At 45.7% G+C, this 22,619-nt stretch overlaps 4 protein-coding genes across 4 annotated transcripts; 3 read left to right on the forward strand and 1 right to left on the reverse strand.

Annotated features, from left to right (window-relative positions):
* Positions 1-170: 170 nt before the first annotated feature.
* LOC112888054 (uncharacterized protein C57A10.07) lies at positions 171-2,555 on the forward strand. Its single transcript, XM_025954391.1, has 3 exons — positions 171-1,033; positions 1,606-1,730; positions 1,899-2,555. Exons 1-3 carry the CDS (start codon positions 454-456, stop codon positions 2,217-2,219), a joined length of 1,026 nt encoding a protein of 341 aa, XP_025810176.1. The 5' UTR covers positions 171-453; the 3' UTR covers positions 2,220-2,555.
* Positions 2,556-7,173: 4,618 nt separating this feature from the next.
* Positions 7,174-8,848, forward strand: LOC112886253 (F-box protein At5g07610-like). Its single transcript, XM_025952083.1, has 2 exons — positions 7,174-7,349; positions 7,433-8,848. Exon 2 carries the CDS (start codon positions 7,437-7,439, stop codon positions 8,181-8,183), a length of 747 nt encoding a protein of 248 aa, XP_025807868.1. The 5' UTR covers positions 7,174-7,349; positions 7,433-7,436; the 3' UTR covers positions 8,184-8,848.
* Positions 8,849-10,237: 1,389 nt separating this feature from the next.
* LOC112887285 (protein SINE1-like) lies at positions 10,238-13,496 on the reverse strand. Its single transcript, XM_025953423.1, has 3 exons — positions 13,373-13,496; positions 11,264-12,579; positions 10,238-10,906 (listed from the first exon to the last, which is right to left on the reverse strand). Exons 2-3 carry the CDS (start codon positions 12,569-12,571, stop codon positions 10,439-10,441), a joined length of 1,776 nt encoding a protein of 591 aa, XP_025809208.1. The 5' UTR covers positions 12,572-12,579; positions 13,373-13,496; the 3' UTR covers positions 10,238-10,438.
* Positions 13,497-19,080: 5,584 nt separating this feature from the next.
* Positions 19,081-21,973, forward strand: LOC112888021 (GATA transcription factor 4-like). The gene is made up of 2 exons (XM_025954359.1): positions 19,081-19,293; positions 20,818-21,973. Exons 1-2 carry the CDS (start codon positions 19,222-19,224, stop codon positions 21,685-21,687), a joined length of 942 nt encoding a protein of 313 aa, XP_025810144.1. The 5' UTR covers positions 19,081-19,221; the 3' UTR covers positions 21,688-21,973.
* The last annotated feature ends 646 nt before the right edge of the window (positions 21,974-22,619 follow it).

Consider the following 22,619-nt stretch of genomic DNA (forward strand, 5'->3'; position numbering starts at 1 on the left):
AGCTTGTTCTCCCTAGCTGAGCTGAGCTGCTGGGCTCATTTGATCTTGGGCTTCTTCGCACTCATCTCGGTCCACTTGTTTTCGGCTCGTGGGCCGACTTTTTTAGAGGAACACTCGTGGGCTGATCGAGCTGCTTGCAGGAGTTTTCTCTTGACCTCTCCTCCATCCCCCCACGCTCTCTCTTTCCCCTTGCCTCCACTGCCTCTCTCCCCTCTTGGTCTCCCTTCCCTTTCCTCGCGGCGAGCCGGCGACGACTGGGCTAGCGGCGGCGCCACCACCCGCCACGTCTTCGCCGGCGACGAGCGCCCACCAGGTGCTCCCTTCCCTTCCCGTGTGCGAACCGGAGCACCCCGCGCCCTAAATGTAAGCAAGCTACGATCTGCATCCGGATCTGGGTCGGTCCGCCCCTGCGTGCTGCCCAAGTGATCCTGCTACGCGGGGTTCTCGCGCGGGATGAGCGGCCCGGGGTTCGGTCCGGGGAGCCCCAGGTCCTTCCGCTACTCCGCCAGAGGCGGCGGCGGCGACTTCGACCTCGAGTCCGGGGTCTCCCGCAAGGCCCGCAGGCCCAAGACCCCGCACCTCGAGCCCTCCGTCGCGATGCGGGCCCGCCACTTCTACGAGGCGCACCCCGTGGCCGTCGCCGCCGCCCTGCTCTCCGCGGGCCTCGCCGTCCTGGTCCTCCTCTCCGTGCACGAGACCCGGGCCCGGGCGGCGAGGCCCGGCGGCGGCGCGTGGGCCGAGGAGTACCCGCTCCCGGGTCTCCGGAACCTCGTCATGGTGGCCGGCCACTCGGTCTACACCAGCGCGAGCTGCGGGGGGACCGACCGCGAGGAGTCCTGGTTCCTGGAGCCGTACCAGAGGCACCCGGGCCAGGCGGCCACGTTCGTCGCGCACATCAAGGAGGGCGTGGACGTTGCGGCGAGGGACGAGGGCGCGCTGCTCTTGTTCAGCGGCGGCGAGACGAGGAAGGATGCCGGGCCGAGGAGCGAGGCGCAGAGCTATTGGGCGATCGCCGAGTCCAAAGGCTGGTTCGGTGAGTTTTTTTTTCTTTCTTTCTTTTTGGGGGCTACTTGGACATTTCTCCTTTCGTTCATGTGCTTTGGTAAGATCAGCGGCACTGTATAAGTTTGGAAATGTTTAGTCCATGAGTCTCTGCTTGGTTTAACAATATCAGTATATCACCCTTATGGTGTGAAATTGCTTCTCACCACTGAACACTCCGTTGCTATAATCAAATGCCAAACAAGCGCCATGCTTGTGTTAGGGTGACATGTTTGCAGAAGTATGAGATTGATTTTGGAGTTGAGAGTGGAGAATGAAAATGATGTTAAGCCCTTGTCTATGGGACACCATCACTAGGTAATGGATGAAAAGTTGAGTTGTCTAGTTAATTATGCCGAGAAGTATAAAACATGAATAAATATCTGAGCATGGATAGTCAGAATATAAACAATCTAATGCTCCCTGAATTTGACTCTCATCCGTCACCTTAGTGTAGTACTTACTATTAACACCCTTGCTCATGCCGCACCCCCCCCCCCCCCCCCCCAAGTTTGGGTTTCTGGCTACCCTCTGTAAGGTACTCATGGTTTTAACACTAAACAGGGAATGATGGGAGTGTAAGGAGCCGGGCACTCACCGAGGAGCATGCCCGAGATAGTTTTGAAAACCTCCTGTTTAGTGTTTGCCGTTTCAGAGAACTCACTGGAAGATACCCGCAAAACATAACAGTAAGCTTCTCTTCTTGTTAAATCAGTCTTGCAAAAACATTATCACCTTCATGCTTATCAATAACTGGATATGATTTTTTCCTTCCAAACTTCAATCCAAACTGTGTGAGCTGAGTTCTGACAGATGCTATTCACTAATCAGCACTTCCAAACTTCCGTTGCTTCTAGGTCATAAGCTATGACTTCAAGGAGGAACGGTTTGCGCAACTGCACAGAACCGCACTCGGATTCCCAGAAGGAAGATTTTTCTTCTTAGGTACCCCAGCAACACCTGCCGCAAGGGAGGCCGCTCTGAAAGGTGAAGCTGCCGTCAGGGCTCAGTTCCTGGAAGATCCATATGGATGCCTAGGCTCTCTCCATGTGAAGAGGCTCAAGAGGGACCCATTTCACCGAACCATTCCATACCCTGATGGTTGCCCGGAGTTGAAGAGCCTGTTCTCCTATTGTGGCTCAGTGCCTTTCTCTGGGCACCTCCCTTGGACAGAATAGTTGCATGCATGAAGGATCAGACTCCTGCCCCTCCACGATTCCAACATATAGAGCACTTGCAATGTGCCAATGACCTTGTTCTGAACTGACGGGGAAGACCGGAAGGGAATATTTACACTAGTGACAATTGTTTTTTTGCAAAATAGAAGCAATGTTACATGATCAGTATATAGATTTTCCTCTTCTTTTTTTCTTGTTTCCTGCCTGCCTGCCTCCTCTGTTGTACCACGTGTTATGTAGAGAGAACTTTCCTTGTAGCTGAACCTGCGCCTGTTGTGATAATCTGGGTATACCATGAACATGGGTACTAATTGATATCCTGCCGTTTTTGCACTACTGATCCTTCCTGTACATGGATGCACCCATGGCAGTGCAGTCTGATACTACTGATCCTCGATATCCTGCTGTTCTTCCACTACTGGCCCTAGGTCATGTAGGGTTGCTCCTGTGTCTTTTTTTGATACCTTGCTCCTGTGTCTTGGGTGCTACTGTGCAGAAAATCCATGGAGAAAATATGGATAAAAGACCATATGATCATTCCTCTACGTGCATGCAAATTTTGAACATTTGAAAAAATTATGCAAGGAGAGAAAAAAGAAGAAGATAGTTGCATGCTTGAGGACTTTTTTTTAAAAAAGGTTAAAAAATTAAAATTCTAAAAAGGGGTGCCAGTTGGGAATAATTTGAAAAATCGGTGCCTTCCGCCCGTTGATCGGGCGGGAGGCGTGGGGCCGGGGACATCCCGCCCATCCAGAGGGCGGGATGTTCCAAAAATTTTTTGCAGGCCCCTCTCGAGGGTTTCTTCGCGAATAAGAAAGTTTCTTATTCGCGAAGAGGTCCCTGAGGCAGGGATCCTGCCCGATCAGAGGGCGGGAAGCATCCCGCCCAGCCAGTGGGCGGGATGTTGACAGCATATTTTTTTTGTTATTTTCTGTTGGAATTTATGATTTACAATCTATTTAAAATTCAGACTATTTTCAAATACAATATTGATTCGCCGTACTCTTTTGTATACATTTAAAATTTTAATTCAATTTTACGAGGAAGATTGCTCTATCTAAAACTCGTATGAATATGGTTAAACGATAACGTTTTGCGACGTAGAATCCAAATATTACGATAGTACGATATATCAACCAATTAAAAAGAAAATAGTATCATACAAAAACAGTTTAAATATAAAAAGTCAACCGAATCAGGAGTATCTACCCCGCATGTCCCGGACCTCGCGCTCTCTTGGTCCTCCCCCCGTAGTTCTAGCCCGTCGGCGTATGTGATCCTCCGAGTACGTAAATGCATCTAGAGCACGGTGAGGATGAGGCGGAGGAGGTGCAGGCGTGAAGGGGTCATCCTGGGACTGTGCACCTGGAGCGTCATACGTCTGGGATGGACCAATGATGTCAGGCTCGGCGCCGCCGCCCACCAGCTCTGACCAAGTGGCGGAGCCGCCCTCCCAGTCGTCCCAGTCCGGCACACTGAATGGACCATCGTACGCAGGAGCTCCCGTCGACCATGCATGCTGAGCGTAGCCCTGAGAGTACGGTGCAGCTGGTGTAGCTGGCATCGAACCTGATGGGAGAGACGTTCCTGGAGCATACGCGCCAAACGTCTGAGGCTCCATTCTTGCAGGAGGAGGTCCCATTACCGTCGAGTGCATGACTATAAAAAGAAACGAAATTAGTCGTGTAAATCAAAGGTGATCGAAATGGCAATTATAAAGGACTTACAGCTTGAACTAGCGGCAGGACCGCTGGACGCTGCATGCGGTGCTGCAGAGGTCGACGGGCCAGCTGTGTACACGTGGGCCGACGCATGAGATAAATTAGAGGCCCCCACGTCGTCTCTGCCGCGACACGTCAGTGCACGTAACGCTCGCATCAAGTTGTCTTGAATCTTAGGCAAGGTGCCTTTGTACTGTGACTTCGGTACACGTACTCCACGTTCAAGCAACGTGATCTGAGATGTAGCTTCGACCTCCGCGTAGTTGGTCAGATCAATCTGCATACGTAATGGGATGCAGAGTAATATTGTTATCAATCTTTTATAAAAAAAAAGATTAAATAATTCAAGTTGCGAAAGACGTACCGCGCCACGGTGCTCCTGATCACGGTACGAGGGATACGTGTCCGAGATGGTCGGCTGGTGCTGATGCTCCGCGTCATCAATGCGTGAAAGAGTGACGTACGGACGCGTGCGAAGGAGGTACCAGCGGAGGTATGCGGCGTATGACGGCTCCGTGTGTGGCTGCCCCTCGTCCCACACATCGTCACGTGCGTCAAGCCACCCTTCTACGTACTCCTGCATCTTGACGACCCAGTTGACCTCGTTGGCATGATATCCCCTGCGCGAATATCTGTTGCAAACATTTGAAAGATAACATTGCTTTATGATAACGAATATATAATTAATACAAAACGAGTTATCACAAACTTACTCGTGTACGTTGCGCGGCACGGCCTGGAACGCTCGAGGTAGGAGAGGAAAGTGCTGTCATCGCCCGAACTGCCTCATCACACGCTCGACGCAGTACGGCTCTACGAGAATATCGAACACCAGGTTGGCTTTTGTCAGCCAGTACTCCTCGTCACGCGTGCAGAGGGAAGACAACCCGTGCGACGCACGTGTCTGGATAGCCGCAGCGGTGTACGGTGTCCAGATGACATCCTGTGGCCGCATCCGATCAAATTCGGACACGAACTGAGGGTATGCTTTTCGGACCTGCCGATGTGCCCAGCTCATCTGCAAAATTACACAACTGCATCGGTACTCCTCATATACAGAAACGTACAACAGTAAATTAAAGAGCTTAACAGAACTTACCCGTCGATCGGTCCAAAGCGAACCCATCGTGGGGCTATCCTCGTCCCACATCCCATACATCTCGGGCGGATAAGGCTCCTCACTGATTAGGGGATGTGCTATGGCGAATCGCTCGTACGACCATAGCTGCAGCAGAAGTGGGCAGCCTGTGATGATGGCGGTCCTCTCCGTCTTCAAACAGGCCTGGCAAAGACCTCGGTACGTGGCTGCAAGCACTGCCGATCCCCAGCTCCACCCAGGTACCTGGCCCGGCTCCGCATCCGCAATCGCGCGCGCGTATTGCATGAGCACCTTGTCCACATAATTGCCGGTAGAGTTGCAGAAAAGAGTCCAGCCGAATAACCACAACAGATATGCCTCCAGGTATCGCGACACCTGTACTGCCCAGCCAGAGGGTGCAGATCCTGAGCCTGAAATATATTTGTTCAAAACTTAGAGGTAGTCACATATGATTCAATTAAATTAACTTAGAGGTACCGTCTTGGCCGTCGTCGGCCTGAAGCATACGTGCGAGTGGCAGCAAACCAGCCTCACGTAACCTGTATATTTTGCATTGTGGTTACAATTATCGTACAAGCTATACATTAGTTTCGTAAAAAAATATAAAGTATCACCTGTCAAGCTAGCGGTCGTCCAGGTGCAACAACTCTTTTGCTACACGAGGGCGCAACTCGTGAAGCTCTTGCCCCTCCACCGCTGCCAGGTACGACCTGTGCCGTTCGTCGATGTGCGCGTCAAGGAGCTCCGGTGTCTGCGCCATATCTGCATGAAAAATATAAGTACCGTAAGACATATTCGTACAAACAATTAAAAAATACTAAAAACTATTTATAATAGAACTAACCTAACAAATATTTCTAAATGCTATTAAAAATACTAAAAACTATTCAAAATATAACTACCCTAAAAATATATTTGAAAACTATTGAAATTATAAATACTATTCAAGATATAACTACCCTAAGAAATATATCTAAAAACTATTGAAAATACTACTAATAAATATTTCTAAAAGCTATTAAAAATACTGAGAACTATTCAAAATATTACTACCCTAAGAAATATATCTGAAAACTATTAAAATTATAAAAACTATTCAAAATATAACTACCCTAAGAAATATATCTAAAAACAATTGAAAATACTAAAAACTATTTATAATAGAACTACCCAAAGAAATATTTCTAAAAGCTATTAAAAATACTGAAACCTATTCGAAATATAACTACCCTAAGAAATATATCTGAAAACTATTGCAATTATAAAAACTATTCAAAATATAACTACCCTAAGAAGTACATCTAAAAACTATTAAAAATACTCAAAACTATTTAAAATAGAACTACCCTAACGAATATTTCTAAAAGCTATTGAAAATACTTAAAACTATTCTACGTATAACTACCCTAACAAATATTTGTAAAAATAATTAATAATTATACGATTATAATACCTCCAAACTGACGTGTGACAGAGCTTCGCCGCTTCCTCTCCTCTCCTCTCTTCTTCTCCTTCTTTTCTTTTTTGTTGATTTTTGATGAATATTATGAGAATTAGGGGTGGGTGGGGGGCTTAAATAGTTGGGGGGGCGGTGACATCCCGCCCGTTGGAAGGGCGGGATGCCCCTCGGAGCAACCTCCCGCCCGTTGGGGTGGCGAGATGCCCCTCGGGGTAACCTTCCGCCCTCCCAACGGGCGGGAGGCCCTTCGGAAGACACCCCGCCCGTTGGAACGGCGGGACGTCGCGTAACTTTTGCGAAGAGGTCCTGTGAAAAAAATTTCGACCCCCTGCCGACCCCCCACCCGTTGGATGGGCGGGATGTCTCATCCCGCCCGTTTATTGGACGGGAGGCACCTATTTTTCGAAATGTTCTCAGCTGCAACCCCTTTTTCGAATTTTAATTTTTTAACCCTTTTTTTAAAAAAACTCCATGCTTGAGCGCCTAGGTACACCAAATTATGGGTAGCCCGGCCCGAGAAACCCCTTACCTGCACAAACTCGGGCTCAGATATTCAGCCCGGTGCAATTTTGGGTCGGGCTCAGGCCTCATTTGTAGGCCTTGGTCTGTTGCTGTAATGCGGCCCAGCCCACAAAACCACCATCCAACCCTATGCCCCCGTTCGCCCCGTTCTCTCAGGCGATCGCCGAACGCCGCTGCGGCTTGTCCAGTCGTCGCCGGCGGCCGGCGGGGAGCACGCTTCGTCGTGACGCTCGGAACTGAGCCTAGCGAGAGAAAGCAACGGTGTCGAGCCGCCCAGCCGGAGGGCTCGGGCGGCGGCGCCCGGCGATCCCCATCGTCCCCGGCGGCCGGTAAGCTTCCCCATCTCGGCGACCGCCGCACTCCTATCTGCCGCTCATCCCCCTCACTTCCAGCTCCTCCTTTTCGTTCGCAGCGGCATGGACAGCCCCAGGAGGAGCGCGGCCGCGGTGGCCTTGCTGCCGGACGACGCCATCGTGGAGATCCTCTCCCGCGTCCCCGCCAGATCCCTCTGCCGGTTCAAGTGCGTCTCCAGGGTCTGGCGCGACCTCCTCGCCGAACCCCTCCGCCGCAAGAAGCTCCCCCAAACCCTCGAGGGCTTCTTCTACGCCTACGACGGCGACGACGAGGTACACTGCGGCAACCGCGACGATGGCGGCGGCGAGGGGGGTCGCATCGTCCACGGGCGCTTCATCAACACGCTGGGTAGATCCGTGCCCCTCGCGTCTTTCTCCTTCCTGGGGGAGCAGCCGGGAATTGAGGAACTCGGTCTCTTGCATTCCTGCAACGGCCTTGTCCTCTTCGGGCACAGAAGGGCTGGAGACACCTACGATTCACTGGGCTTCATCGTGTGCAATCCCGCCACCGAGCAATGGGTGGCCGTGCCCAACTCCGGCTGGAACCCTAATTTGTTTCACCCATGGGATGATTCTAGCTGCAGGTTCACCTATTTGATTTTCGATCCTGCTGTGTCCTCGCACTTTCAGTTGGTCCAGTTCTGGACGTACGCTGACAGATTCTTGGAAGGGGTGCACACCTACTCGTCTGAAACTGGGATATGGTCTGAGAGGACAAGTGAGTGGGGTTCAGATTGGGCCTTATCTTTCTTTGCAAGAAGCGCCTTCGTTCATGGCATGCTGCCATTATCCACAACTTTGTTGGTATAGGCCCAGTGCTAATACTTACAGTTGATGGGGAAGGGAAGAAGTGTAGGATCATCAGTGGGCCGTGGAAGCCTAATGATCGTGTTTTTGTTGGTCAATCCCAAGGACACCTGCATTACATGAGTGAATATAGAGATGACACTCGCCAGATGACTGAACTGTCCATTTGGGTTCTTCAGGACTACCATACAGAAGAATGAGTTCTGAAGCACAGTGTTCCCTTTTTGCAGCTGTTTGGAAGAACGAGTTGCCATGTTGAAGATGATGACTACAATGTGGTTGCCATTCACCCGGACCACAATATGATCTTCTTTGTTCAGCACTGGGACCTGAAACTGAAATCATATGACATGGATAGCAAGGAAGTGCGCACTCTCCGCACTCTAGGGGTTGGCCGTCAGAATATTTTACCATATGTTCCCTATTTCTCGGAGTCATCGGTACTTGCTAGTAAGCACTAAAATTGTGCCTTGTGAGATACTAGTCAAATTTGATGTTCCAAGTAATGTGTTCCAGCACAGGAGCATCTAGCAACATAAATATATCTGTAGAATTAGGTAATGTGTTCTGATGGTGCTTCGATGTATTCCTACTCATGCATTTTGTCTGCTAAATACTGCTTGCCTAAGTTGCAGAATATGTGATATTTGAACTTCAAGTTTCTAGAAGCTCTGTTTTTCACTGTTTCCAGAATCATAATTGCTGTAGCACTTTCTTCACTTTTACTTTTCATGCAACTGAGTGTTTACAAACTGTGAATATTTGTTTCCTCCTGTTTTTGTTTGTGCTGAAAGGATAAATCTTCCTTGATGTTGCCAGCAATGCGTGGTATTGCAAAGTTCAAAATTGAAAACTCCACTGCATTAATCAAGAGCTGCCCTAGCTGATGTTTATCACAATTTATATTTAGCTTCCAGACCATTTTTTTCCTTATTTACATTGCTGAAGGATAGAACCTTTTAATAGGATAGTTTGGACTGAACAAAAACTTGTGTCAGACAACAGCAGTGAGAAAAATGGCTACAATATTTAGAGATGGCACTTGCCCATCAGTTGCTACAATATTCTGTAAACTGGTGAACTCTGTAGCAATTAAACCTGTGTTGATCCTTGCATCAAGTTTTGGGATGACTAATCCATTTAATTTGTGACATCAATTTTCTGACACCATTATATGGTTGTAATGCAAGACTTCTGTATATTGTAAACATTAGGAAAATACAATGGATTTAAAGCTTACTGACTCCTGGCTGGAGTTTGAAGCGTGAGTGTTTAATCCCGAGCAAAAACTGAATAATTTAATGTCCAAGAAAAAACAATACTGCTGATGCTTAGTAATCTTTCCCATGGAGCCTGAGAGCCATTTGGACTGAATAATCGATCGTCATAGTATCAGAGATACCAACTTGGAAAACTAACACAGCCCTACTATTCCCCCGTGTCCAAAGGTTTCCCATAGACAGATGCAGCCCTGACCCCTGACAACCATCATGTGCAGGATTAGGAATTTTCCATTGAAAAGATGCATCCAAACCTGAACTCGTAGCAAACATCTTTCCTTCAATCTTTAACTACCGTTGTGTACGCCGAATCTGGTTGACCTAAAGTGATGCGCACAGCATAGCTTTGTGTGTACTGCATATACTTTAGAACGGTGCCATCAAGGTCAGACCTCGAGCAGCAACACCAAGACAAAACGCATGCTGATTAATTACCAGGTTCAGAATCCACGGGAGGCTCAAAGTACAAACTAAAACAATTAATATATTGACTAGCTACCAATTGCCAATGGCTGAAAAATGTCATCATACATGCAAACAAATATTAGTGGGTGAACTGGAAAATTGCTTGTGTATTCGTAATATAAACAAATAAACACCTTATGCCCTTTACAAAGATTCAGCAAGTATGCTGATAGTGATGTTCCCTCTGTCAAATGATGAAATTAACACGATTGAAGATTCAGCAATCAGCATGCATAATTGCTAGCTTTCACAAATCACAATGAAGGTCCAGCCATCATACCTCCTCAAACCACATTCCGAAGCACAGACAAGCACACCAACAGAACTTCAACCAATTTCCACAGCTTTGAAACAGTTGATTCATTTCCACCTAAGGACCAATCTACAGCATTCTCATGTATACTGACAGATCTGTATATGGTACGACATCATACAACTCCTGAAAGCCAGTGGCTTGATGCACCAGGTACAATGCCACAGAAACGAAAAGAACTTCTTACACATAGACAGATGCTATGTAGGTACAAAATAGAGCTCATTACTAGGATGCTGCTTCCACCAAGCTAACAACAAAGCAACGATTAACACAGCCCAGACATAAGCAATTAATCGACCGCTAAGACAGTTTGTTTCTCTTTTCTTCATTCCACACATCTTTTGATACTCAGCAGCAGCAGCGTGGCGTTCTTCACATGAAGTCCGTGCACTATCAGAACGCCTGCTGTTGGTTGGGAACTTCAGGTCTTCGGTCAGCAAGTCAGAACTTTGTGCATGGCATTGATTGCTCTGTTGAATTGACTTGCAGCAGCCTATCCTTTCTTCAAGATCACCATCCTTTTGAAACAAAAGATGATCTGGGTACTGTATCTGCCTAAAAGCTAGACTTTTAGGTAAGCGGTGGCTCTCTCTTTCTGAATCACTGCAAGAGGTGAAAGAGTAGACCTGCCTCCTTGGAGTCGACAAAGCTTGACGCCTGTACACCTGGGGTTCGTAAAAGTAACTATGAATCACTTTAATCTACAAACTCTGTAATACTCTCAAACTTCATTGTGCAAACCAAAGTTGTGAAAAAATGAACATCACCGGACACAAATATTTGCACATTTATAGAATTACCATGGCCCCACCCACAAGATGTAGACGATATTTATTGCAAAATATTAAAAAAAGCTTATCAATACAAAAGAAAAATGAAAACATCAGTTGCTTCTGCACCAAAATTCAAAGTGATCATTTTCAGTATCATTCAAGGAATAACATAAATACAGACAATATTCCAAAGGGTAAGTATATCAAAGATCTAAAATTGATCAGTTTAAATGATGATCTGTCATATACCTGATTAGTAGCTCGAGGTGTTAAACAAGTAGGGCATTGGTCATCAACTCCTGTCAACACATCTGAGCACCTCCTACTTGCCTTAACAAGACCAGCAGAATTAGATTGTCCTATTATACCCATAGTATCACAACAATCAGGTGCTGAAATGTGGAAAAACTCATCATTGGACATTCCATGTGAAAAGTGAGATCCACTACTCCAAAGGCGCCGCCTTGCACGTGTACTTCCAAGAATATCATCACACTGTCCAACTGGCAGCTGAGAATCTAAGTCATTAAACGAACGAACAGATTGCACCTCACAAGGAGACTCACTAGAACCACTGTCTCTAATATCCACATCATCAAGTGGAGAATTTGACCCATTCCTGCTATGCCTCCCACTACAGTTTACCAACGGACTAAATTTTTTGTGGTCTCCACATTCCTCCTGCCTCTCAAGTAGCTTAGCAGTCTCAGCCGCCTGAGAAGCTGCAGTGCAGATATCTGGAATATAGCCACCTTGGCATTGCTCCAAAGCTTGGATAATGCTGCTGATCTCAGAAGATATCATCCTCACATCCAACGTTTTCATGATGGAATGTATCATTTGAATGGATGACATAATCATCCGAGAATTGCTAGCCTTAGTGCTATGATCCAATATCTGCAAACCTGATCTTATCAATGATCGCCCATAAGGCTCAAGTGTCAAAGGATTATATTTTGACAGAGCAACCACCAAGCTTAAGTGCACAACAGTGTGACAGTGAACCTCCTCTACAGCCCCCGAGACCTTCAAGCAGACACCATTGACCAACTCATTGGATGCGAATTGCCAATTGTTGGACTGGACAAGAGCAGTGATACAAAGAGCAGAACCAGAAGAGATGCTCTTGTTGGTGTTCATCAAGCAATCTGATAAGGAATAGCAAAGGGAGCTAATGATCTCAGCTTTCTCTTCTTCCCTACCCAGAGGATCAATGCCATAGCGGGATAATGTGCAAACCACCTTGGAGCAACCAGCACTATGCAAACACCCTGATGACATAATCCTGATGATTGCTGAAATAATCTGTCCAATGTGTGGTACAATGTTGCGGCCATGAACTTCTGCGGCAGTCTCAAAAATGCATAGGATCTCCTCCTCAGAGTATGAGGTTGGCTTGTCAGGGGAGCACACACGGGCAAGAAATGGAGGGAGTGTGTTCGAATCAAGATCTTTCACATACAGTTTCAAGCCTCTGAAGGCAGGCTGGTGGCTGATGGGATCCATAGTAGAAACATCCAGTTCTTGATATTCAGCCACTCCAACACTTCTAGACATTGCATACACTGGATTCATTCAAGAAACAAAAAAGAAGAGTTGTCAGCAAAAGTAAACGCTGTATGCATTTCTGGGGAGCAAATAAATGAATAAGCAAATCTATGTGTGACCGTTTCTTCAGTTAAAACATACCAAAACGACAACACAAATTTATTCAGAGTTTCCAGTTGATTTGCCGCCCAATAGAAAATATATGCAGAGCATGCTCATAACAAGAAGTAGAGCACACAGCACAGAACTGGCGACTATTCCGAGGAAGCCAGTTAGGCGTTAATTTGGTTAGAGCAAAAACTAACTATGTAGAGAGCGATATGATGCTACTTTTTTTCAAAAACAAAAATTTCGATCAGGCATTCAAAGAAATGGTGCCGGAATCATCCGGTAGAGTATGGACGCAAAATCTCCGGTTAATTACCTGCCGCTCCTCATTGGCACCACCCGCGGAGCATGGCTAAGCCCAAAAACCTCATTTGAACCCGCCCAAGAAATTCGAAATAAACGGCACCCGCGCTTTGCAAGTCCATAGATACGCCTCCTACACTGAGAACGATCGATCTTGCGCGCGCTGAGGAAGAAGAAAGAGAGACCAATCGAACTGAACAAGTCAAGAACCGTCGAGGGTGGATTCGATTGGCGCACCAACATGAGGCAAGAAACCGCGCCAGGCCCCAGATCTCCCGTAGAACAAGTGACCGAAAACGATAAAGAATTTGACTCGACTTCCCCTATCAGTTCAAATATCCCGCAGAGCAATCCACGGTTTGGGGGAAAAGAACACCCGAGGGAGTAAGGGTTCCTTACCAACAAATCGGGACGGATCCCCGCCCCACGCCAATCCAAGGCCGGTGAAGCGGGGGAGGGCTACGGCGAAGACGGACGAGGAGTTCTTGCGGCGGCGGTGGGTCGCCGCTGGAGTGGACGCTCCGGTGGGTTGGTGGGGGGTGGGAGCGGGTTCGACGGCGCCGGCTCGGACGGAGAGGTAGAAGGCGGCGGTCTGAGCGGCAGTTCGAGTTTTTTGAGGTCAAACCGTCAATGTGCTTTGGGCTTTGGCTTTTGGGCCCTACCTGTTGCGGCCCAATCTGGTGAGGCCCGAGACCCGAAATAATCAATATGTTCTTTTCTTTCCAAAGATGAAATTGTCCTTTTCTTTTGTAGACGTGTCTACAAGATGACGTGTGCTGACGTCCAATCCTTACCGATGATGCCAGTATCGCTAGACAAACAACAGTCCATCCCTACTGCTAACCTGATCCCATCAGACATCCTAACTCATCTGTCCTCCCATAACATGCACCCAGCACCATCAAACTATAAAATTCCTCAAGGTTATGTACCCATGCGCTGATGACCGACGACAGTAGATCATTATACGATGGCCACAAATACCTCTTCCTACTATCACCAGCCCCCATCCGAATATATACATCGTGTATGCCTACATCAAACCATCGTCTTTCCTTATACCGAGGGAGATGCAAACCCTAATGCCCCCACCAGCCACCTCTCTAGCCCGAATCACCCGTCTTCTCTTCTGATCTCTAGCCCGAATCTCTATCTCTACTGTTATTAAAGCAAACTATAATTCTTTGATCTGTCAATCAGAATTCGAAGGATCGTACGTTGAGTTAAGGGTTCGAAACCATCTAGAATTAGCGCTTGGCGAGTGAAATAGAAAAAAATTTCTTAACAAACACATACAATATTATTATAATATAGATATAGTGTATAATATATAATTTTTATATACTAATCAATATATATATATAGCCTCATGTAGTTTAAAGGTGGATAATGTGCTGGAGCTGGCTCGGCTCAGCTCTACGAGCAGAAAAACCAGGTCGGCTTGGCTCGTTAAAACTCGAGCTGGCTTGGTAAGCTCGTGAGCTAGGTTCATCAACAGAAGTTAACGGTAGAACTTGATTCATCAACAAAAGAGACATATTGGAGAACTACGGAGTCACGGGAGCTTGCGGCTGTTAAATCAGAGAATAGCAGGCGACAAATCGGAGTGGGGAATGGTAATAATAGCACTGATGTAGCTGGAGGAGAGGAACGGCACCGGCGGAGCGCAGACTACTTCGCTTCTTGAGCCACAACAGTAGTTCAGGGCAGCGGCGGATGCAGTGAATTATTGGGAGGGCTGAGCTCCTTCTTCCTCCTCTATCTCTCTATTTTTCTTCTTTTCTTCATCTTTCTCTCTCTCTTATCCTTCCTATATCTCCATTGGTGCAGCAGCTCGCACCCCCTGGATCCGCCGCTGGTATACTTGAGGGCCGTGAGAAACTGACAAATCCTTGCAGGGTTCTTCAGTTATTTCTGCGCGTCAAAAACAAATGGTAAATTCACCTCATCAACCACTTTATGCAGCTCTTCGTCGAATATGTCTTCAGTAATATCCGAAGCTGTTAGAACCTGATGCACTCTGGTGCTCTGAAGTAAGCTTGACGTAGAAATTCTAAAAGCAATATAATCTTCTGTATTGTTGGTTAGCTTGATCGAGGATGATGTTGGCTTGTCAAGTGCAAATGGATAATGGATTTCGAGTGGTTCAATTCCAAGCATGTCATCCATGAAAGTGCGCCTTGTCTGTGATAAAAAGATATATTATTACCACGTCTTGTCAAAGCTATTAAAGCTCTTCAGAGACAAGGAAGCATCCAAGGTTACCTGTTCCGGTGTAGATCCAGACCAGTGGCGGAACTGCGCCACCCCGCCCCGCCCCCTTCCCCCCCCCCCCCCCCCCCCCCAACTCACACCCCCCCTCCCCCCCCCCAAAAAAAAGAAAATTAGTACCCCTCTGTTAGCCCATAAGCCGATAGGGGTAAGACGGTGCAGAAGCCTAGCTGTGTTTCCCTAATTGGCTGAGGGTGCGTTTGGTTCAGCTGTGAGCTGTGAAAAAACTGCTATCAAATATCTGCTGTGAAAAAGCTGCTGAGAAATGCCTGCTGTGAAAAAGCTGCTGTGAGATGCCTGCTGTGAAAAAGCTGAAAGTCATTTGGTTCAAACTGCTGTGAGTTGTCGACTGTAAAAAAGCTATATATTATCTTTATGCAAATTGACAGTATACAATATTTCTTTGTGATGACCAAATTATTTTTCCTTTAAATCTTTATTTTTATATATATATGAAAATATTTAGAATTAACTTTTTTTATTCTTTTTATTTTTATTTTTCTATATATGAAAATTTTTATTTTTTATATATAAAAAAGAATTGAAAGGGTATATATGTGATCAATAATAGGTGTGTAGTTTTCACAAATTCGAAAAAGCTGCAAAAGCAGTATACAACCTGCTTTCAAATTTGTACTATAAAAAAACAGTTTTTTCAAAGCAGCTGCAGAAAAGCTGAACCTCCTTATTTCAGCTTCTACTTTCTAAAAATAAAAACAGGTTCAGAAACCTAAGGCAGCCTGATTCCTTTGATCGCTTGCCGCGACGGCGCTTCGTTTTCGTTTCAATCTGCTGCAAACCTGCTGCCGCCTCCCGCGACGTTTCGTTTCCGGCTGCTCCCTGCCATCGCTGATCACGCCACTCACCAATCGACGGGCGACGGCGGGCAGGCAGGCGGCCGCGGCGGCGCTGCCACGATGGAAGCCGAGCATGCCGCAGACTGCACGGCGCCTCGGCGGCCGCTCATGCTGCTGAGGTAGCTGAGCATGTTCCTCCAACTCAATCCAATGTAAGCAAGTCTGCAAGTTCTATTTTCTTGATCCAATAATAGGATAGGATTTTTATTGAAATTAGAGCAAATGCCTGTAGGAAACCAATGCAAAACCTAAACAAAGACTACACTCTTTTCTTTCTACAAGAAGCCATCTGTGGAAGGGCAAAATGATAATGATATGGTTGATCAAAATCCTCAATTAGAAGAAAATAAATTAGAAAAAGATCTAGCTCCAGCTCCACTCAAAGTTCAGAGATTAAATTCAGATGCTATGTTCTTATTGTAGAATGTGATTCTAGTTTACGTTGTTAAATTTGGATCTATCCTATTGATGAACAAGATCAAGCTTGAGGAATATACATCATGCATGGCTCGTTCCAGTTTATGAAGGATAAGTATTCATATTCTGGTCCCAAGTCTCATCGGCGTTGTTTTTAATCACATTGGTTCAAATAGTTTTCTTGGTTAGAATACTCTCCTGCAAAAGATGCGGCATTTTGCTTTCCTTACTATTTATTTTCTAAGAAACCATCTGGAAGGATTGGATAATATGTGTTTATAGTGAAGGGTTTTAATTCTTGGAAAAAGAGTGAAAGGAAAAGATTATGTATTTATATCTCACATGGGAAAAGATAGTAACTCTGTTCATTGTTACAATGTTATATGCTATAATAGTTTGAAGATTCAACCAAGTAGGCAGCTTAAAAGAGCGGTGGTGAAGCGATTAACTGAAGATGTCAAGCGGAATAGGTTTCGGTTAAGAGTAACAATTGACACTGTCAAGTGGTTAGCGTTCTAAGCTTGTGCTTTCCGTGGACATGATGATTCTAAGGATCAAAAAACCAATGCAATTTTCTTGAGATGGTAAAACTTCTAGCTGAATATGATGACGAGGTGAAGGCAGTTGTTCTAGGTGGTCAATATGTTCTCTCTCTCTCTTTTCCAAAAAAAGATGAAATTGTTTTTCTTTCTTTTGTAGATTTGGCTACAAGATGACGTGTGTCGAGTGCCAACATCCAATCCTGGCCGATGACGCCAGTATCGCTAGCCAAAGAACGGTCCACCCACAGCCAACCTGATTCCATTATGCATCCTACCTCATCCGTCATTCAATGAAATCCACCCAATGCCGCCAAATTATAAAATCCCTCATAGTCATCCATCTATGCGCCGATGACGATAGGTCATCTTGCGGCGGCTATAAATACCTCTCTCTGCTATCACCAGCTTCCCATCCGAATATAAGCCACCATCTTTCTCTACACCGACGGAGACGCAAACCCTAATGCATCCATCAGCCACCTCTCTAGCCTCTCAACTGAATCACCCCTCTCTCTCCTGATCTTTGTAAAAGGACCACGAATGCTAGACGAAGTTCTTCCTGCAAGAACCCCAATCGACCTCCCGTTCCAACACGGATGGGGCGTTGGATTGAGTGGATAATTGGGACATCATGCTTGTAACATAATTTTTTCTAATGAAATGCCGTCCTCATGTTCATGTACTTGTTTCAACTGTTATGCCATTCTTGTAGAAAACCTGGAAAAAGACATAAAGTGGGCACTGTTACTAGAGCCAGTCTCATCTGACGTATGGTCAAATTTTGGCACAGCCTGAAAGCAAGGATGAACGCCATGGCTTTGTGCTCTCCAAAAGTCATAATGACAACATGAAGGAGAAGACATAAGAGCCTCAGTTTCTCCTCTTTATTTTCACCTTCATGCGTTTTTCTAAGGAGCACCGATGTTGTGCAGTAACTTTTTTTTTAAACAAGCTTCCATTTCTTTCCACTCAGAATATCAGTTAGCTAGTGCTTGTTTGCCTGTAATTTACATTCTGAATTCGAAACTTGAGGGAAACTGTAAATGGGGGCCAGTAAGATGAAGATTGCAGTTACAATTAGCTTTGGTGCTGTATGATATGAGGTGTCTCTTGGAAAGGATGCGAAGGATATAAAGGCAGGGAGCACACATGTTTGGCTTTGGGCTTGCGTTAGCGCCAGTGGGCTAGGACCAGACGAAACTGAGACGCCACGCCCACACACCAGCAGAGAAGAGGAGGGAAAGTAGTACGAAAATTGGGAGCAACCGGCACACTGCATTCGTTTCGAATCCATACGCCCGGCACAAAAATAAATGAGTCAAAGTTGGAGGGAGAAGTTGCTGTAGATACATATATTTGCCACCATGAATTGAAAGTTTGAAACCTATGCATGCATGTCTTCACAAAAAAAGGAAAGATTTTGCGATATTTGCACGTTTATGATATTGCATGCTATGTTTCTTTTCCCCAATAATTGAAATGGAGATTCTCTGGTTTATGATATTGCATATCTTTTTCTCATTAATTGAAATTGGTACATGCATATCAGCAATATCTTTTCCTTTTGTTTCTATCTATTGATTTAGTCATCTTATGCAATTGACCGTGATATTTACGATTTTGATCTGAATTTCCCTGATAGGGTGCTTCACCCTGAAGGAAATACCTTTTAGAATACAGATATTTTCATGAAAAAAGGATAATAGACACTAAAATTTCCAAAAACAATATGTTGCTTCCCTCATGGAACTTCCTATTTGCCCTAAAAATCACCTCCAAGATAGTACAAACTTTATAGACTTGAAGAAAGGGCAAAAACTCAAACTTTGATGTAACCGACCCAAAAAAGCATGAAACGCGAAACCTAGGGACGAAGCAAATAAAAAGTGTAAAAGGGACCCATGAAAGAAAATGAATTTCCATCTGTAGCCCTTTCACAACTGTTGCCTGCAAAAAACCAACAAACCCGGCGCCTTCCCATAAAAACCCCTGAATTGCTCCCAAACAAAAAGCACCCGAAATCCCCTCACCTACTCGTCCTCCCTCCTCCGCCTCCCTCTCCCTCTGGGCCGCGCCGCCTCGCCGGCGGTTGCCTGCCTGCCAGTGCCAGCCCCTCCGCCTCCGGCTTCTCCTGCTCCCTCCCGACAACGCGCAACCGGGCATGGACGTGCACCCGGCGAATGCGGCCGCCGACTCCCTCGGGGACCTGTTCCCGCACCAGGCCGCCGCCTTGGTCAGTTTCCTGGCCGCCTCCCCTCCCCGCTAGAGCTTCTTGTGCCTTGTTGGTTGCGGATTTTTCCGAAGAATTTTGCTTCTAGGGTTTTGGTTCGCCTGGAACTGAGGGTTTTGGGTGCTTTTTCTTTGAAGAAAGGAATTGGAATAGGGGTGTTCTTCTTTCTTGGTACTTGCGCTCAAGAACCCTGGGTTTAGGTGTAACCTGTTCAAGAATTTTGGGGTCTATTGCGTGGTTTCTTGATGTTATTGTTCGCTGAAACCTAGGCCCTGGTGTTCTTCCATGGTTGCAGTTTTGGCTTGCATGTTTGGGGAAGAAATGGTTGCTTCGTCTCTAGGCTGTTAACTGCTTTAATCTCCATTTTGCAACAATTTCCCCGTCGTTTTGTTTAATTTTTGCATATGCTGGACGGTTTCTTCTCTTCTGATAGAAGAAATTTACCGTGCAATTCAACTGTTATTAACCTGGCGAACTGCCACGGCCCCTGAAAAAAATAAGAAAGCTTTCTGGGGAAGAAATATTCCACAAGGGCAATCGAGCAATTGCGGCCTTATTAATTTTCTCCAGGGTTTAAGCGGTGCCCATCGAATTCTGGCGATTGAGCATTGGGAAGTTCTGCCCTTTTTGGCCTTTTCTTCGTTGTGAGGTCATGTAAAAGAAGAAGGGGGAGAAACGTGTGATGTTGCTGTTGTGACCTTTATTGTTGATGTGCATATGTTCCTTCCCTCCTGTCATTGTCGTTGCTCAAGTGCATCCATTGAATAATACTCTTTAGTCCCTGTGATATGATGCGTATGCGAGATTGCGATGGTAATATTTTTAGTTATGTGTCAATTCGACTGGAAATTTTACCACTGGAGACAATGACAGCAGTTTCTTTGAGAATTATTCACTTTTCGGGTGGAATTCTGAAGTTGTACTTGTAAGAATTCAAGGAGGGAGATATCTTTTACCCCCTTTCCTGCTCCCAGTTTCAGACTTCATCACATTTTTCTGTCTACAAAACACGGTTTGTGTTTTTCATTTAGTCCAGTCTGTTTCTAGCATTTACGGCTATTCATTGTATTGTGTGCCAACTGTAGCACTTAATTAGATTGTAATAACTGAGAAACTGCCATAGTGGTTTCTGCTCGTGGCACAGCCACAATTGTAAATGCAGGACTTTTCTGTTCAATAGCTTGTTTTGGCAAATTTATTTTCCATTAATCCCTAGATGCTTCTAATGCTAAATACTTCATTCATGATATCAGCTACAAGAATTTAATCTATGTTAGGTTTTTCATCAGAAATATATTGGGGAGGAGAAATTGAGTACTTAATATTTCAACTCTTCTTTGTCTGGAAGCCATATATAGGAATAATCCTTAGCTGAGCAATTTGCACTTGTTTGTATGCCCTATAACCAGAAATTCTCACGTGTTTACCGATCCTAAAGTTATTCTAAAGCTTTGCAACATCGAATTCTGGAATGACTATTCCGTTCTTACTAACTGTTTCCGTTCCATGCTACTCTTTACTTTGCAGGAGAGTGATGAGAGCAACATAGAGTGGCTCTCTGGCTATGTGGAGGACTGTTTTTCCAGCTCTACATCCTACACAAATCCTGCCTTCGCAATATCTGCTCCTACAATGGCAAACCAAGGTGCTGGAAAACCGAAGTTACCACCACCTTCATCTTCCAATGGCAGGAGAAAGAAAAGGAGCCTGGCCTCTGTTATGGGCAACGATGATGATCAACAGTATATCATCCCATTGTATGTTGAGCCACCGCTACTCCTAATTGATCAGAAACATTGGATGGCTGAGAGTGAGTTGATACTACCCAAGAAAGACAAAGACCAAGAAGTTTGCCAGCAACAAGAGCAAGAACAGGAGGAAGAGAAGTGCGAAAAGGGTGCGTTGGTGCAGTTCCGACAAGAACGGCTGGTGAAGAGGTGTAGCAATTGTTTGTCCTGCGAAACACCACGGTGGAGGAATGGTCCATCAGGGATTCAGATGCTGTGCAATGCGTGTGGCCTGAGGCTTAAGCCAGAGAATAGGTTCGCCACTATTTCTGAGGAGAATTATGACCAAGAAACCAAGAAAGAACAAGACCCAGGAAAACGGCGAGATAAGAAGAAGAAGATGATCAAGAAGACATATGTGAGTGAGGAGCTGTCATCGGAGAAGCCAGAGAAGAGGTGCACCCATTGCATGTCCTCCAAGACCCCACAGTGGAGGAGCGGTCCTTTGGGCCCGAAGACCCTATGCAATGCCTGCGGCGTGAGGTTCAAGTCCGGTAGGCTGCTGCCGGAGTATAGACCTGCCAACAGCCCGACTTTTGTGAGTTGCTTGCACTCCAACTCTCACAAGAAGGTCATGCAGATGCGGCAGGGAATTGCATACAAGGAGTGAACAATGGCCAAGAATTTCTCCTGAATCTTTCGGGTCGGAAGCGTAGGGTCTCTCTTAGATTGTAGTTTAGCCGGTTCTCAGAAGATGAGAGCAGAGTCTGGTTAGTAGGCCTCTTTATTAGCTCTAGCAGTGTTCTGCTTGAGAGACCGATTTGTTAGGTGTTTTAGATGTTGGATTCAATTTCAAAACCAACTGGTGGTTGCTGCAGTATTATCCTGAATTGTGCTATATGTTTCTTGGCACTCTCTGGATTGTTTGCAAGGTTGAAATTGGGCAGCCTCTGAAATTGTTTTCTTGCATCACATCCATGCTTGGGAGCGGTTGCCCCAAGCATCTCATGTCTTGTGCATAAGTCTTGCTAGTCAAGAACCGCAAGGCACATCAAAGACCTGGTAACTGAAGGCCGTCTGTTATGTATGCTCATCACCTTTTGTGGTAGCTGAAGTTAGATGTAAATAACAGTGTTTTAAATAGGCATAATTTCCTGGTAGATTCGGGAATGTACATTGCCCGGTGCAATCCCGCCCCAAATGAATGGCCTTTCTGGCAGCAAAGACCTTCAGGTGCAGTCAGTGCTTTGAACCAAGGGCTTGCAAGTCCCGGCTCCCAGCAAGTTCAGAACACAAAGATTTTGGGCCTGTTTAGTTCCACCAAAACGGAAAAACGCAAAACGCAAAATTTCACTGTAGCAAAGGAATCTTGCTAATTTGAAGTACTAAATGAAGTCTATTTGCAAAACTTTTTGCATGGATGGGTTGTAAATCGCGAGACGAATCTAATGAGCCTACTTAATCCATGTTTTGCAACAGTGATGCTACAGTAACCATCCGCTAATTATTGCTTAATTATGGATTAATTAGCATCATTAGATTCGTCTCGTGATTTACAACCCATCCATGCAAAAAGTTTTGCAAATAGACTTCATTTAGTAC

The sequence above is a fragment of the Panicum hallii genome, chromosome 3 (assembly GCF_002211085.1).
Source record: "Panicum hallii strain FIL2 chromosome 3, PHallii_v3.1, whole genome shotgun sequence".
Classification (NCBI taxonomy): Eukaryota; Viridiplantae; Streptophyta; class Magnoliopsida; order Poales; family Poaceae; genus Panicum; species Panicum hallii.